The 14,036-nt window shown below is 55.6% G+C and overlaps 1 protein-coding gene across 3 annotated transcripts in view; it reads left to right on the top strand.

Moving 5' to 3' along the window:
• Positions 1-13,547, top strand: part of Cxxc5 (CXXC finger protein 5) — a 32,883-nt gene extending 19,336 nt beyond the window's left edge. For all 3 annotated transcript variants that reach the window (XM_074076894.1, XM_020167923.2, XM_074076893.1), the window contains exons 2-3: positions 10,156-11,242; positions 12,521-13,547. In XM_074076894.1, the coding sequence (XP_073932995.1) occupies positions 10,319-11,242; positions 12,521-12,565 (969 nt within the window). In that variant the 5' untranslated portion in view covers positions 10,156-10,318 and the 3' untranslated portion in view covers positions 12,566-13,547. The remainder of the gene's footprint in view (positions 1-10,155; positions 11,243-12,520) is intronic.
• Positions 13,548-14,036: the final 489 nt, after the last annotated feature.

Here is a 14,036-nt window from a genome sequence, read left to right as displayed (position 1 = left end):
TAATTGCTGCGCCTGGTGGCACCGAGAAGTGAGGGGAGGCAGTCCTGCTCGCTGCGGCATCTTCTTGGCCCAGGCCTTCCTTCCCAGGCCGCCTGCCTGCCGCGTCTCGGGGCGCCTGGGCTGGCCGGCCGTGGACGTGCCTGCGCGACTCTGGCGGGCGGAGGAACCGGCGCCCGCCCGGTCCCAGGCCGACTAATTAGGCCCGGCTGCCTCCCTGCGCCTCCTGCCGCCTCCCCAGGCCCGAGGTGATGGCGGCTGTGTCTGCCCTCCTGGGGCCTGTGCCCCAGAGCTGGCGGCCTTTCTCGAGCGGCAGCCAGCACTGCTAGCCTGGTTTAACCCAGGCGAGCCCACTTATGTCTGAGTGGGAACTTAGGAACCACACTCAGCCCCAGCGGTGGCACAGGATAAGGATGGCTCTGAGGTGCACCCACATGGAGAGAGGGGAAAAGGCAGTGTTGAGCTCCTGGAGTATTGCATTGGTGTGGGGTCCAAGCAGTGACCTTATGCAGATTCCTTAGCCTCAGTTTCCCCATTTGTAGGCTATCAGGACTCACGGGTTTTCTCCTGGATTTGGGGGAGCTGGGCTTAACATGCTGCCCATTCCCCTCCCTTGGGAGCTGCTGAGGTCAGAGTCTGGGCCCAACAGGGCCTGCCTGGGTGCCAGTCTCTGGCCCTGCTAGGCGTGTCAGAGGCCAGGCAGGACCTGGGCACTCAGGCACATTGCTTGCTGAAACAGGATTTCTGTGCTTGTGTTTTTCCATAATTATATTAGCAGGTGGGATTTTTCCTTGGGGAAGCAGTTTGAGGGGGAGTGCCATGGTTGTGTCCCCACCCGCTCCAAGCGTGAGCTCACACTCGGGCGCCCGCCCGCCTGCCGTAATGATTTTTTAATTATGCAGCCAGTGCTCGGAATTGCTAATCCACCTCTAGCCCAGCGTCTCCTGCTGCAGCTCACACCCCAGCCCCTTGCTGTCATCCCCAGAGTGGCAATGCCCAGCCCCATGCCCAGCACCCAGGATCAGATCATGCCCAGAAACATGATCTGATCATTACAGTGGGAGACAGGGTAGGCTAGAAAGGGTCCTAGGCCTGTCCTCCATCTGCAAGTGACAGGTCTCTGCCCCCCACCCACCTCACGTCTAGCCCCGGCATGGCTTGCGCCCTCCACGCCAGCCATCGGCTCCGTAAGAGGGTAGGAGAGTGATCAGCGCCCATGCCCCAGGGATGTGTCCACACCCATTTCAGACCCATTCCTCCAGTCTTGTGTGACCCCCAAAGACACATTCTCACAAGCACAATCTTTGTCCCTGTCACACCCACGCTCACATTTTGCTCCCCTTCTTCACACATACTCAGCTGCATAGCTAAGCTCCACAATGGCAAGCTCTGTGCTTCTCACACTGCCACACCTGAGGGCTGGGGCACCCTCAGGAAGCCCCACTGCTGACACCCCCCCACACACACCCAGTTTCCTCACCCCCCTCTGGGAGGTGCACCAAGGTGTCCCAGATCCCTCCTGGTGGGGGGCTGCCTGTGGCTGGCCTGCTGAAGCCTCCATTGACCCTGGCCTGGGGGATCTGGGGTGGGGGGGCTGTAGCACAGTAGCGGTGGGTGGCAACGGCTCCTCTCCAGGCGCCCAGCTGTGGCATCTGTCAAGGTCAGATAGCGACTCCGGAACCAGCCGGCTTGGCCCCTTGGCCCCTCTCGCCTCATTATTTTTGTGTTCCGGGGCTGCAGCGACACCTCCCTCCCTCCTGCTCAGCCTCCCGCCTCTTGCCTACCTCCCCCACACCTCTACAGGGAGGGCCTGCGGTCTGGGGGCTTTTGTTTTCCAGTTTCTTCCAAGCTCAGGCCAAGCAGGCTAGCTAGAGCTGTTGGACCTTGAACAGCAGACAAGACAGTTGCCTCCCTCATGGCTGGTAAGGGTTCTGCACTAGTAGACCTAGTAGACGGGGCGGGGGGGTTGGTTTCTCAGGGGGGACAAACAACCTGGGTGGAGCCCAGCCCCCACTGCAGCCCAGGTGCACCTGTGCACAGCTTCCTGTTTCCATAGGGGCCCTAGCAGCTGGCATCAGTTCCTACCTGCACCATCCCCAGCCTAGTCAGGCCCCATCCCAGAGCCCTGACACAGCTCACAGTGCATACACACTGGTGTTCTCCAGCTAAGACAGGTTGACACACACAGGGCAAAAGAATCCAAAGACATCACCCACAATGGAAACCACTCTCTTTGTATGTTCTTGTATGTGTCACAGGTGTGGACAGCATACAACCCAGGAGGTCACTCAGTCAAACACCACCACCTGTGCTGGTATATAAGCCCCATGTGAACAGCAGGGCCCCTGTCCATGGAGGGTGACATCTGAGACTACACATGCACCTGGACACACCTACAGCCTGCCACACACATTCAGCATGCAGTTGTTTGACACACCTCCCGGCGGACCCACAGAAATCCACTTGTGCATGGTGCTGTTTCTCACAACACACAGTCTACTCCCGCACTCACTCCCCGGTGCCCCATATTTCTTGAACAGTTATATACCCAAGGTGCTTTTGGCCCCTGAACTGCTAGAAGTGGGCTGGGAAGAGGCCTCTGTTTGGTGTACCCCGTGTGTCCAGAAAGTGGGAAAGGGTGGTGTGGCAGATGCCTTGCCACTGCTGTCTGGCCCAGGAGCACTGGGGTGGAGTGGAATGGGGGTTCCAGGCCGTTCACCCTGGGTTTGGTGGCTGCCTAGGCTCCATCGCCCCTGATTAGGGTGTGTAAATGTTGGGGGAATGGGATGTGGGTAGACCCAAGCCCCCCAGGGTCTCTGGCCATTCACTCACTTCCTCCTCCAGCTGTGGACTGCTGGTACTGCCCCTGGGAGGGGGAGGGAGCTGGAGGTTTAGTGGTGACTGGGTCCCCACCCCCCAGGAAACTCAAAACCCTGGGCCAGCCGGGTGGCGGGTTGGGGCAGGCACAAAGAGGGCCTCTGTGCAGCCCGGCTGGGCTGCCCACAGGATTCTGGGGGAGGCAGCAAGAGCCGGTTTCCGTCCCGTTCTGCTTCCTGCGGAGGCCGCCGGAATGCCCGGAGCCCTGGCCCAGCGTGGCCTGTCCAGCCCACCCGCAACCCCTTCCCTTATTTCTTCCTGGTCCTTGGGGTACCCAGAGCCTGAGAGCCACCCCCAAGATCCTCGAGGATCTTAGGGGCTTCCCCATGCTAACCTGGGCCTCATCCTCCAACCGAAGTCCTTCTCTCCATGTGCCTTAGGAGCCCTTGGCCACCTTTGGTCAGGCTGGCGTCACACAGACCTGGGTTCAGATCTTGGCTCTGCTAACTACAGACCTTGTGAGCTTGGTCAAGTGACTTTACTTCCCTGTGCCTCAGTGGCCTTATCTGTAAAATGGGGGTGGTGGTCTGGGGGCGTGGCTCAAGTTTAGTGTGTTCCAGGCCCTGAGTTCAATCCTGGGTGCAGCAAGAAAAGGTAGGGGTGGTAATACTTAAATAGTTGAAGGGTTGTAGAGAAAATCCAGGGATGAAACGCATGTGAAATGCTTAGCACTGTACCTAAGTACTTGTCTATTATTAAGACCTGTTATATACTCAGGGGAGAAAAGAGCTGGAGGGCAGGGTGTAGGGTGCTCCTTGCCCCAGTAAGCGACATCCTCTGGCCTGCCTAAAGCCTCCCTCCAGATCTGCTTCCCACCTGCAAGACTTAGCACTTTCTGATCAGGCCTCTAGGAATTGCTGGGTGTGTAGAGAATCACTATTGGCAGTCTCTTTCCTATACTTTCTCTCTCCTTCACCATGGCACTCTCTGGGAGCATGACTCCTGCAGTTTGGAGTGAGGAGCAAGGACCATTCTCCATCTTACAGATGGGAAACTGAGGTTCAGTATAGGGAAAAGTCTTGGTCAAAGTCCACAGTTAGGAAGGGACAAGGCAGAGCCACAAGTGGCTAGGACCCCACTTCCTAGCCAGTGCACACACTGGCCGTGCCTGTACAGACACCCCACATGCGGAGCCCAGGAGGACAGAGCTAATTCCTTGGCTCAGGTGTCTCTGGGCCAGCATTCCCTGACTTGTCCTGTGGTGAGGCCCACCCTAAGGAGGTATGTGGACTCTGATCTTAGATGGGTGCAGCTCAGACATCACCACTTTGGAAAGGCGGTAGTCCAAGATCCAGGGGGTCCCTAAGGGCGGGGCATCATTTGTCTGCTTCACAACTGCTTATCAAATTGCCAACTGTGAATGGAGCGGTGCCAGTACTTCCAATAGTGGCTATGGAGGACGTTAGCTGTGATCCTCATGGTCCCATGTGACATGTGGGGAAATGGGCTCAGAGGCCATATGCTGAAGTCACAAACTGGGGAAGGGCCCTTCTGATCCTTTGACACACTGGGGAAGAAAGCTGGCCTGAGGGAGGCCCCTATTCAGAAAGGCCTTGTTTTTCTCAGGATGTCCTGGGCTCAATTCCCTAAAGCTCGGGTCAGAGCACACCTCCTGCCACTGCTTCTGGGAGCTCTGAGGGGGGACAGAGGCCCATGCACTCCAGTGGTTTTCTCAAACCTTTGTCTCACCTGTATGTTTCAGACCAAGGGGTAGCACCTATGCTGGGTGGTCAGGGTTGGGGATGTGGAATCAGGGAGGTCTGGCTGCAGCCCCCTTTTCTGTCCTCAACAGTAGGTCTTGAGGCATTAGTCTCTTTGGAGAGCAAGGGATTAGTCTTAAGGAACCCCTAGTGGTGTTGAAAGCATGTCCATCCCAGACCACCTGCTAGGTGCTTAAGTGGTTAGTGTATGTCCATCACTCTAGTTGGATGTGTATTGTACGCTCTCTGGCTGGGGTTGCATTTCTCGTTGCCTCCAAGGTTGGTGGCCCTATATGGTCATATCCTCTGGGCCTGAGCAGGGCTTTTTTGCCCTGGAAACTCCTGCGGCTGAAGTACGGAAATCAACAGACAGAATCTCCCTTCCCTGTCATTGCTCAGCTCTGTACTGGAGGTCTGTGGTCTGTGCCCTCTACCACGCTGACCTGCATACCATCCATCCCTATGCCCAGCTCCCCTCTTTGTAGGCCAAGGAGACCAACCCACTAAGGTGGCGGAAGGGATGTGGGACTATCAGGTGCACCGTGCAGAAGTGTGGGAAGAGATTGGAGAGGGGGGCATACAAAGCCATCCCACCCAGACCATGGTAGGCCATGCTGGACCAGTGCCTGAAAGCTCTAAAATGCAGCCCCATTCAGGAGGCCTACCTTCTCTCCACAGGTAGGACAGGCCCAGAAAGCTGTTCCAGCCAGTAAGGAGTAGAGGGATGGTGCCTTCTTGGGCAAACCCTACCCTTGAGCAAGCAAGGTGACAGTTTCGCAATTCTAAGATTTTACTCTAAATCATTGAATTATACCTTTTAAAATGGGTGAATTTTATGTAAGCGATTCCTCGATGAAGTTGTTTAAAAAATAATCCTACCCTTTATAAGCAATCTTAGGTCTGGGGGTGTGGTTTTAGTGGTAGAGTGCTTGCCTAACATGCATGAGGCTAGGTTCAGTCCTCAGTACTGTAAAACAAAACAAAAATAGGTTAGGGCCATGGCTCAAGTGGTGGAGCGCTAGTACATACAAGACCCTGGGTTCAATCCCCAGTACTGCCAGAAAGTATCCCGCCCTTGGTCTCAAGACCTGGCCCAGTTGGGAGTCTACCAAGCTCATAGCTACACCTCCCACCTGCTTCCCTCAGTTCTTAGTGATGCTTTCAGACTATACCCCCTGTAGGAACCTCTTCTTAGCTCTTAGCCTGGCAGCCCCTTCCTCTGGGAAGGCCCCCTTGACCTCCTCAGTGTCTAGCTCTTGCTTCATACTAGAAATCAGCCTACCTCCGGTGCACTACTGGGAACTGGGCCAGGGTCTGTGTTCTCTGCCGTATCCCCAGTACTATAGGACATGCTATAGGGATAGGTGAGGGGCAGTCGAACATCTGAAATGTCTAGTTGTGGGTCACTTGTGTATCCGCCTGTGTACACACAGCACCATCTCCTCCTGGGGTGTGCCCTCCTCCCTTATGCTGTCTGGCCTGAAGGTGGAGTGAGGGCACTGCCACCACCTCCAGTGACTTCATTGCCAGCTGGCATTATGATGTCACTGGCCCAGCAATCTGGGTTCCTGTCTATGCATCTCAAGCTTCCAGGTGGGGGCACTCCCCTGGGGTTTGTGACAGCTCGCCCCTGACCACAGAGAGGTGACAAGCATGGTAACAGTCCTGGGGGAGGGGAAGGAACAACAGGGTAAATTGGGTCCCCTTGCCCTGAGTCACTATTAGTTGCCCATGGAGAACAAAGGCACCCACAGAGCAGGGTGACTAACACTTAGGCTCTAGGTTCTTGTTCTACCCCTCCTGGGCACCAGCTGTTTGACCTTGGGCTGATAGCTTGACCGTCTGTGAGCCTCAGTTTCCTCATCTCTGAAACTGATTACTAATTCGTGTCTCCTTGGGTAATGTCTTAACATGTAAAACTTTAAGAACACTGAGACACAGTAGGTGCTCAGTAAATGCTAGTTGATAGGCATAGTTAAGAGAATACTTAATTAAAGGAACCTGAGTGTCAGCCTTGCTGCTGGGCTGCAGGGATAAGCTGTAGGGTTGGTGCTTGGCTGGCAAGGGGAACAGGGTTTGTGCCTTCTGGGGGTAGCAGCAAGGAGTGGCCCCTTCTACCAGCAGGTGGCCCCATCTGTGGCTCTTTTCCTGGCTCAGCCAAAGAGCTGTTGGGCCCTGTGGCCAGGTTCCCAGCCCCCTCCCCAGCTCCTCTCTCCAACCTGGGCTGGACATGATGGTGTCATCGAGTCTCCATACTTCTTCCTCTTCTGCTCCTGCCTCTGTGGGCATGTTCAGCTGCTTTCTTAGTCCCCATGAACCTGGCTAGGCGACTTGAGTATCTGAATCTCCCTGAACCCCATTATACCAGTCTCTGGGCACCTTTGCATTCTCTGTCTTCTAACCTTGACCCTTTGCCCCTCCTCTCCAGGTCCCATTTTCTCTGACCCATCCCTCAAGTCCTGTGCCACCATTCTCTATCCCCACCACCTGTCTCTGTTCTGCCCCCATCTTCTCTTTTGCCCCCCAGCTCTCCGTGACTTGTTTCCTCACCCCCTGGGCTCTGTCCCTGCATGTCAGTCCCTGGTCCCAGCCCCTGGCCGCCCGGCTCCTGCATGGACAAAGGGGTCCTTTGTGGGCTGACCGCGGCTGGCGGGGCGGCAGGGTGCTGGCTCCGCATTGCTGATGAAACGGAGCCCTTTGTTGTCCCTCCTCAGGCGCAGTATTTCTTTTTGGGGGCTGGATGCATTCCTGGCAGGGCCGATGATGGATGCGCCCTCCGCTGCCGCCCGCCTGCCCGCCAGCTTTCCCTCCCGCTCATTCCCGCTCCGCTTCAACGCAGCCCCAGCTCCTCCTCTGCTGCCTGGGTACTGCCAGGCCCTTCCTGGCCTGGGAGGAATTGCTGTGTATCCTGCAGTAGAAGGCTGTGGCCTAGGAGAATGTCACCTCTATGTCCTCCCCTTCTGTGAGTAGGGCAGATGGGACTTGTAGTCAGAAGTCCACTGGGACCAAGGCATCAGCTTTTCCCAAGGTATGAAGGAGAGAATGAGGCAGGTACAGAGGCAAGGTTGAGGCCGAGGCCAGGAGGACTAGATATGGATGTCTGCCCTCTGGGTTTGAGGACAATTGCCCATGTCCAGTTCCGATTGTGTCTCCTCCCCCACCTTCAGCTTCTGTGGCTGACAAACCACAGTGTTCTGCCTGCAGCACCTGTTCAGTGACATATCACGTTCTCTGTCCTGAACTCAGCATGTCCCAGGACCTGGGAGCCTGGGGGTGTGTGGTCCCTAAGGAAGGACTGAAAGGTGGAGGATCAGAGAGCTTCCAGGAGGTGACCAGAGATAAACAGGACATGAGGTCTGTTTCCCACCACAAGAGACTGGGAATGAGACAAAAGCTCACCCCGAGCGAGCACCAGCCCTGAACCAAGCTGGCTGTGTTGGAAGGAGCTGACTTCTAATTGACCTGCCCACCCCGCATGCAGAGCCAGATCCTGGAGCTGGAGGAGGGCGGGAGAGAGGGAGAGAGCAAGCAAGCAAGAGCAGCGTTAATGCAGCTATCGATTTCTGCCACCAGCCAGTGGGCCACAGAGGCGGGGGACACACGGGCTGGGGTGCACGCTGCTCCCCTCCCCACTTCTCCAGCCTGTGGACACCTGTTTTCCACCTTCTTCCCTGATCTAGGGCTGCTGAATTGTGGCCCAAGGCAGAGTAGCTGAGTTTGGATGAGTAGGAACTGGAAGAGGTGACTTGGTGGTCACTGATGGCTGGAGGGGCCACTGAAGAGAGGGGCTAAATAGCTGACCTGTGCTTGGTTCTTGGAGGTGAGACAGAGCCCGGCAATCCTTGACCATACTAGTCCTCTTCCTCTTACTACAACTCTGACCTCTGACTCCCAGTTCAACCTGCACACTGCTGGGGTCCTCTTGGGTCTGTACTGGTGGACCCTGCCATGCCCAACTCTTCCTCTGCACCCATTTACTTTCACTAGGGAGGAGCTCTGGGTAGGCTGAGGAATGTCTGGCTGTGGGGTCGATGGCAGTGCCATTGCCTCACCCTGGAGCTCCTTCTTTGTGGCCTCTTCTTGGCAGTCCTGAGTCAGAGGCCCTGTCTGCTCAGAGCCTCTGTTTCCCCCTCCATAGATGCAGAGCTAGATGATATTCTGAGACAGGCTGTGTCCAGGGCAGCTGGTCTGAGGGGTGATGGGGTTGTCTGGGGAACAAAGATCCAATGTGTTCTTGCCCCCAAGCTCAGAGCGTGACGGGGTTTGCCAGACTCGCACCTACATGTTTTGCTGCTAGCTGCTGAGGGGCTGAGCCCTGTTTTCCCACCCTTTTCCTGGGGGCTGTTAGGTCACTCCATCTGGACCGGTTCATTCCTGTCAAGGAGACCGGGGCTGTTCAAGTGGCCTAGCCTGAGACCCAAGTGCAGCAGGCCCTGTCTGGGAAGGGGACTCCTCAGAACTCTGGAGGTGGCCAAAGGCAGACTCCTGCTTGGCTCCCTTCCCTCGAGGGTTCCCACCTTCTCTCTTGGTTCTCAGTGGGACCTCCACACAGGCCCTGCTCTACAGGCCTCATGAAGCCTCTACCCACTCTCCATCTGTAGGAGCCAGGCCAGAGCCCAGCACAGAGTCAAGAGGAGGGTCTGAGATATAATGGCTGTGGTTTGGGAGCTGAAGGTTGCTATGCACATGCGTGTCTTCCACTCTCCCAGGGGGAGGCTTGTCCTCTGGCCCAGTTCCGTTTCCCCAGAGCTTGAGGGTAGCTCTTTGTTGAACTAAGTGCATCCTATACCATTTTTTTATCAGCAGACTTCAGTTTGACAAAAAAGTAGGCAACCTGCAGGACTTTCCAGAGTCTTGAAATAACTGATGCAGTGTGTATTTGAAATCTCCAAGTGAGCTGGGTGCTGGCAACTCATGCCTGTAATCCTAGGGAGGCTAAGATAGGATGATCTCAGTTCGAGGCCAGCCTGAGCAAATAGTTCACAAGAGCCGCATCTCCAAAACAACCGGAGCAAAATAGAATGGAGGTGTGACTGAAGTGTTAGAGTGCCTGCTTTGCGAGCACGAAGTCCCTGAGTGCAGGTCCCACTCCCACCAAAAAAATCTCCAAAGTGAGGGTCCAGAGGTAGCTTCCCAGACTTTGGATCTACACCGTAAAGGGCTCGTCTCCTTAGATGGGTCAGGGGAAGATTAGGGAGTGGAGGTGACTCCAAGGTTAGTAAGTATTTCTCCTACCCCAGCAAAGGACTGCCTGCCCCATCAGGTCTTCCCAAAAGGACAGATTTGGGCATTGGAGACCTGTCCTGAGTCTGTCATTCCACTCGGTCTGTGTGTCCGTGGGCTGGTAAGTCTACTAAACCTTGTTTTCTCTGTTGTGATCTAGAGGATTATCAGCTGTGGCGTCATAGGGTTTTTCTGAGTCTTAATTGAGATAGCACAAATGAGAAATTCCTGACCAAGGTGGGCTCCGCACTTAATAAATGCCCCATCAGTCTTGTGGTTGTTACCACGGCAATACAGATGATGATGTTGAAGGAGGGCTTACTGATAGCTCTGACTTTGTACCCTCTTGTCCCTACAGAGTAAAGACGCTTCCACGTGGACGCCTTGACCATGTTCCTGCCCTGAGTAGCTCGAGACACACCCAGCATCTCTGTTGTGGGCAGCAGAGCCAAGTGCTCCTCCGTGAACCCCCAGCAGTTGGCAGTCTTCCCCCGCAGTGGGGTTTGGGCCTCGGCCCCACCATGTCTAGCCTTAGTGGTGGTTCCCAGGACGCTAGTGGCAGTAGCAGCAGCAGCAGCAGCAGCAGCAACACCAATGGCAGCAGTGGCAACGGCCCAAAGGCAGGAGCGACAGACAAGAGTGCAGCAGTGGCGGCAGCTGCACCCACCTCTGTGGCGGATGATGCCCCACCCCCCGAGCGTCGGAACAAGAGCGGCATCATCAGCGAACCCCTCAACAAGAGCCTGCGTCGCTCCCGTCCGCTCTCCCACTACTCTTCCTTCGGCAGCAGTGGTGGCGGTGGCAGTATGATGGGTGGGGAGGCTGCTGACAAGGCTGCTGCGGCTGCAGCCGCGGCCTCTCTATTGGCCAATGGTCACGACCTGGCTGCGGCCATGGCTGTGGACAAAAGCAACCCTACCTCAAAGCACAAAAGTGGTGCTGTGGCCAGCCTGCTGAGCAAGGCAGAGCGGGCCACGGAGCTGGCAGCCGAGGGACAGCTGACGCTGCAGCAGTTCGCACAGTCCACGGAGATGCTGAAGCGCGTGGTGCAGGAGCACCTGCCGCTGATGAGTGAGGCGGGCGCTGGCCTGCCCGACATGGAGGCTGTGGCTAGTGCCGAAGCCCTGAATGGCCAGTCCGACTTCCCCTACCTGGGTGCTTTTCCCATCAACCCAGGCCTCTTCATCATGACCCCAGCAGGCGTGTTCCTGGCCGAGAGCGCGCTGCACATGGCCGGCCTGGCCGAGTATCCCATGCAGGGAGAGCTGGCCTCCGCCATCAGCTCGGGCAAGAAGAAGCGGAAACGCTGCGGCATGTGTGCGCCCTGCCGGCGGCGCATCAACTGCGAGCAGTGCAGCAGTTGTAGGAACCGAAAGACTGGCCATCAGATTTGCAAATTCAGAAAATGTGAGGAACTCAAAAAGAAGCCTTCCGCTGCTCTGGAGGTAACGGCGCCTTAGAGGGAGGTGTGTGGGCTCTTGCGTCTGTCTGGCAGTCCAAACCCATCCCCAAGCCCTGGAGCCCACCTTTCCTACCTGGAGCAGCCCTGGGGTTTGGGGATCTGGCTGTGAGACACCAGTTCACTGCCCTAAAAATCAGAGCCACATCCTAAGATTCCCAGCAGGCTACAGTTTGCAAGGCAGGGGCCTTGAATTCCCAGAGGCCCTGGGATGCTGATACCCCTCCTGGGGCCTGGGTCAGTATTAAGAGTCCCACATAGGTCCTAAGTTTCTGTTCAGAGAAATGTCCTGAAGCATCCAATCCATGACCTAAGATCCTGGCACGATCCCCTACCCCATGTAAAGAGTTCTGTCCCATAGTCCCTGGGGCCTTGGGAGTAGCCCTTCACTTGCCTCCCCTGCAGCTTGGAGAACCTGGGTCTGTGCACCTAGTGGACTTACTTGGGGCCTGAGTTACAAGTAGCCATGAGCCTGGGGTACAGACAAGGGCCTGTCCATCACGGAATTGTCTTAGGGAAGGCAGAGAATTCCCATGCTGCTTTCTCTTCACCCTTGTTTCGTGGTCTGTCCCTGTGCCTCCAGACATGGCAGCCTAGCTGGAGTGCCAGGCCTGGGTACAAAGCATCTTTTCAGCTTACTGCCCTTGCCCACAGTCCTCACCCCTCTAGGAGTGGACTTGACACAAATGTCCACAAGGATTGGAAAATAACAATGGTATCCCAGCCCTGGCCTCCTGGTCACTTCCCTCCATTCCAGCCTCAGCCCTCATGTGTCTGTTTGCCTGTGTGCACACAGAGACACCCACCTTTGTCCAGTTGCATGTACCTGCCCAGTACAGATCCACTCATTGTAGACGCAGCTGCTTGTTAAACCCCAGCTAGACTCCCCACACCGCCTCCCCGCCACCCCGCACAGCCCTGCATTGCACAAGGCAAACACCCGTGCACATAGCCAGTGCACATGCTCGTTTGACAAAAACACAGGACATGACCCTCAGGTGCACCACAGCTATCTGGTGCTTGGTGTCTGTGGGCCAGGGGAAGGACGGTTCCTGGGCTCAGTGGCTCAGGAGGCCTCAGGGTGCTCTGGGCCCTCCAGTGTGTCACAGCCTCTTCCCTGGCCTTGTGTGGCCAAAAGAGCAGGATCTCCAGGGGTGGCTGCCCATCCCTCCGCCATGAGGCCATCCACGGGGGAACATCTTGCACCAGGTCCACCCGGACCCTGACTGAACTCTCTCCTTGTTTTTGTCTCCCGCCCCACCAGAAGGTGATGCTTCCGACGGGAGCCGCCTTCCGGTGGTTTCAGTGACGGCGGTGGGAACCCAAAGCTGCCCTCTCCGTGCAATGTCACTGCTCGTGTGGTCTCCGGCAAGGGATGCGGGCGAAGACAAACGGATGCACCGTCTTTAGAACCAAAAATATTCTCACAGATTTCATTCCTGTTTTTATATATATATATTTTGTTGTCGTTTTAACATCTCCACGTCCCTAGTATAAAAAGAAAAGAAAAAAAATTTAACTGCTTTTTCGGAAGAACAACAACAAAAAAAAAAAGAGGTAAAGACGAATCTATAAAGTACCGAGACTTCCTGGGCAAAGAATGGACAATCAGTCTCCTTCCTGTGTCGATGTCGATGTTGTCTGTGCGGGAGATGCCGTTTTTGTGTAGAGAATGTAAATTTTCTGTAACCTTTTGAAATCTAGTTACTAATAAGCACTACTGTAATTTAGCACAGTTTAACTCCACCCTCATTTAAACTTCCTTTGATTCTTTCCGACCATGAATAGTGCATAGCTTGCCTGGAGAATCCACTCACGTTTATAAAGAGAATGTTGATGGCGCCGTGTAGAAGCCCCTCTGTATCCATCCACATGCACACGTGCAGAGCTGCTGGCCAGAGCGCACCGGGATAGGGAGTCCCCCACTCTCACCCCCCAGCCCAGGCCAGTCTTGCTGCACACACCATCCCCTGACTGGGAATCCCCCACCCCAACAGTGATGATTTTGGAAAAATGCAAGTTCTATTCGTTGATCCACTGAGATCTGGGGAGCCCATGTCTCAATATTTCTGATCCTGGCTACTTCCCTTAGAGAAAATAAGTCCTTTTTTTCAGCCTTGCTAATGGCAGCAGAAGAAAGGGCTTCTTTGCGTGGTCCCCTGCCAGTGGGGGTGGGCGCCCGGGGGGCCCCCTGCCTGTGGCCAGCTTCCTGCTGATGACCATGCTGTTTGTATTGTTTTAGGAAACCAGGCTGTTTTGTGAATAAAACGAATGCATGTTTGTGTCACGAAGCACTGCTGGCTTCTTACTCTCTGGATTTGGGGGACTGGCTTGGGGGTTTGGCTGCTGGGCAGGGAACTGTGTGGGGCCATCTTGAGGGGGAAGAAGGACGGCCCAGGACATTTAGAGTGGGATCTCCTGGGAAGAGAGGCCTTTGAGATCCAGCAAGGGCAAGACAGAAGCAGATAGGATGGAAACAGTTTTGTCTGAAAGTGACTGGTCCTGGAGCACTCTGCCTGCCCGCTTGGACACTGCACCTCAGAATCCAGGCCTCTGTCTGAGATCTTCACTCATTTGGGGCCACTTCTCTGCTCTTCATTCATCAGGCCTGCAGTGTTGGGGGTGGGGCCTGGGCTTCCCCTTGCGGGGAGGGGGGGTGTCTTATCTTTTTTTTCCTTGCATAACAGGGATCTAGTACTCTCCCCCACTAATGTGACTCTCTAGGGACCGATGTCAACGTGCAGAGTCCTAGGGACCTAGCTGTGTCCAGCACACACTCA

The sequence above is a fragment of the Castor canadensis genome, chromosome 6, assembly GCF_047511655.1.
Source record: "Castor canadensis chromosome 6, mCasCan1.hap1v2, whole genome shotgun sequence".
Taxonomy (NCBI): domain Eukaryota; kingdom Metazoa; phylum Chordata; class Mammalia; order Rodentia; family Castoridae; genus Castor; species Castor canadensis.
This window is presented reverse-complemented; position numbering and strand designations above follow the sequence as displayed.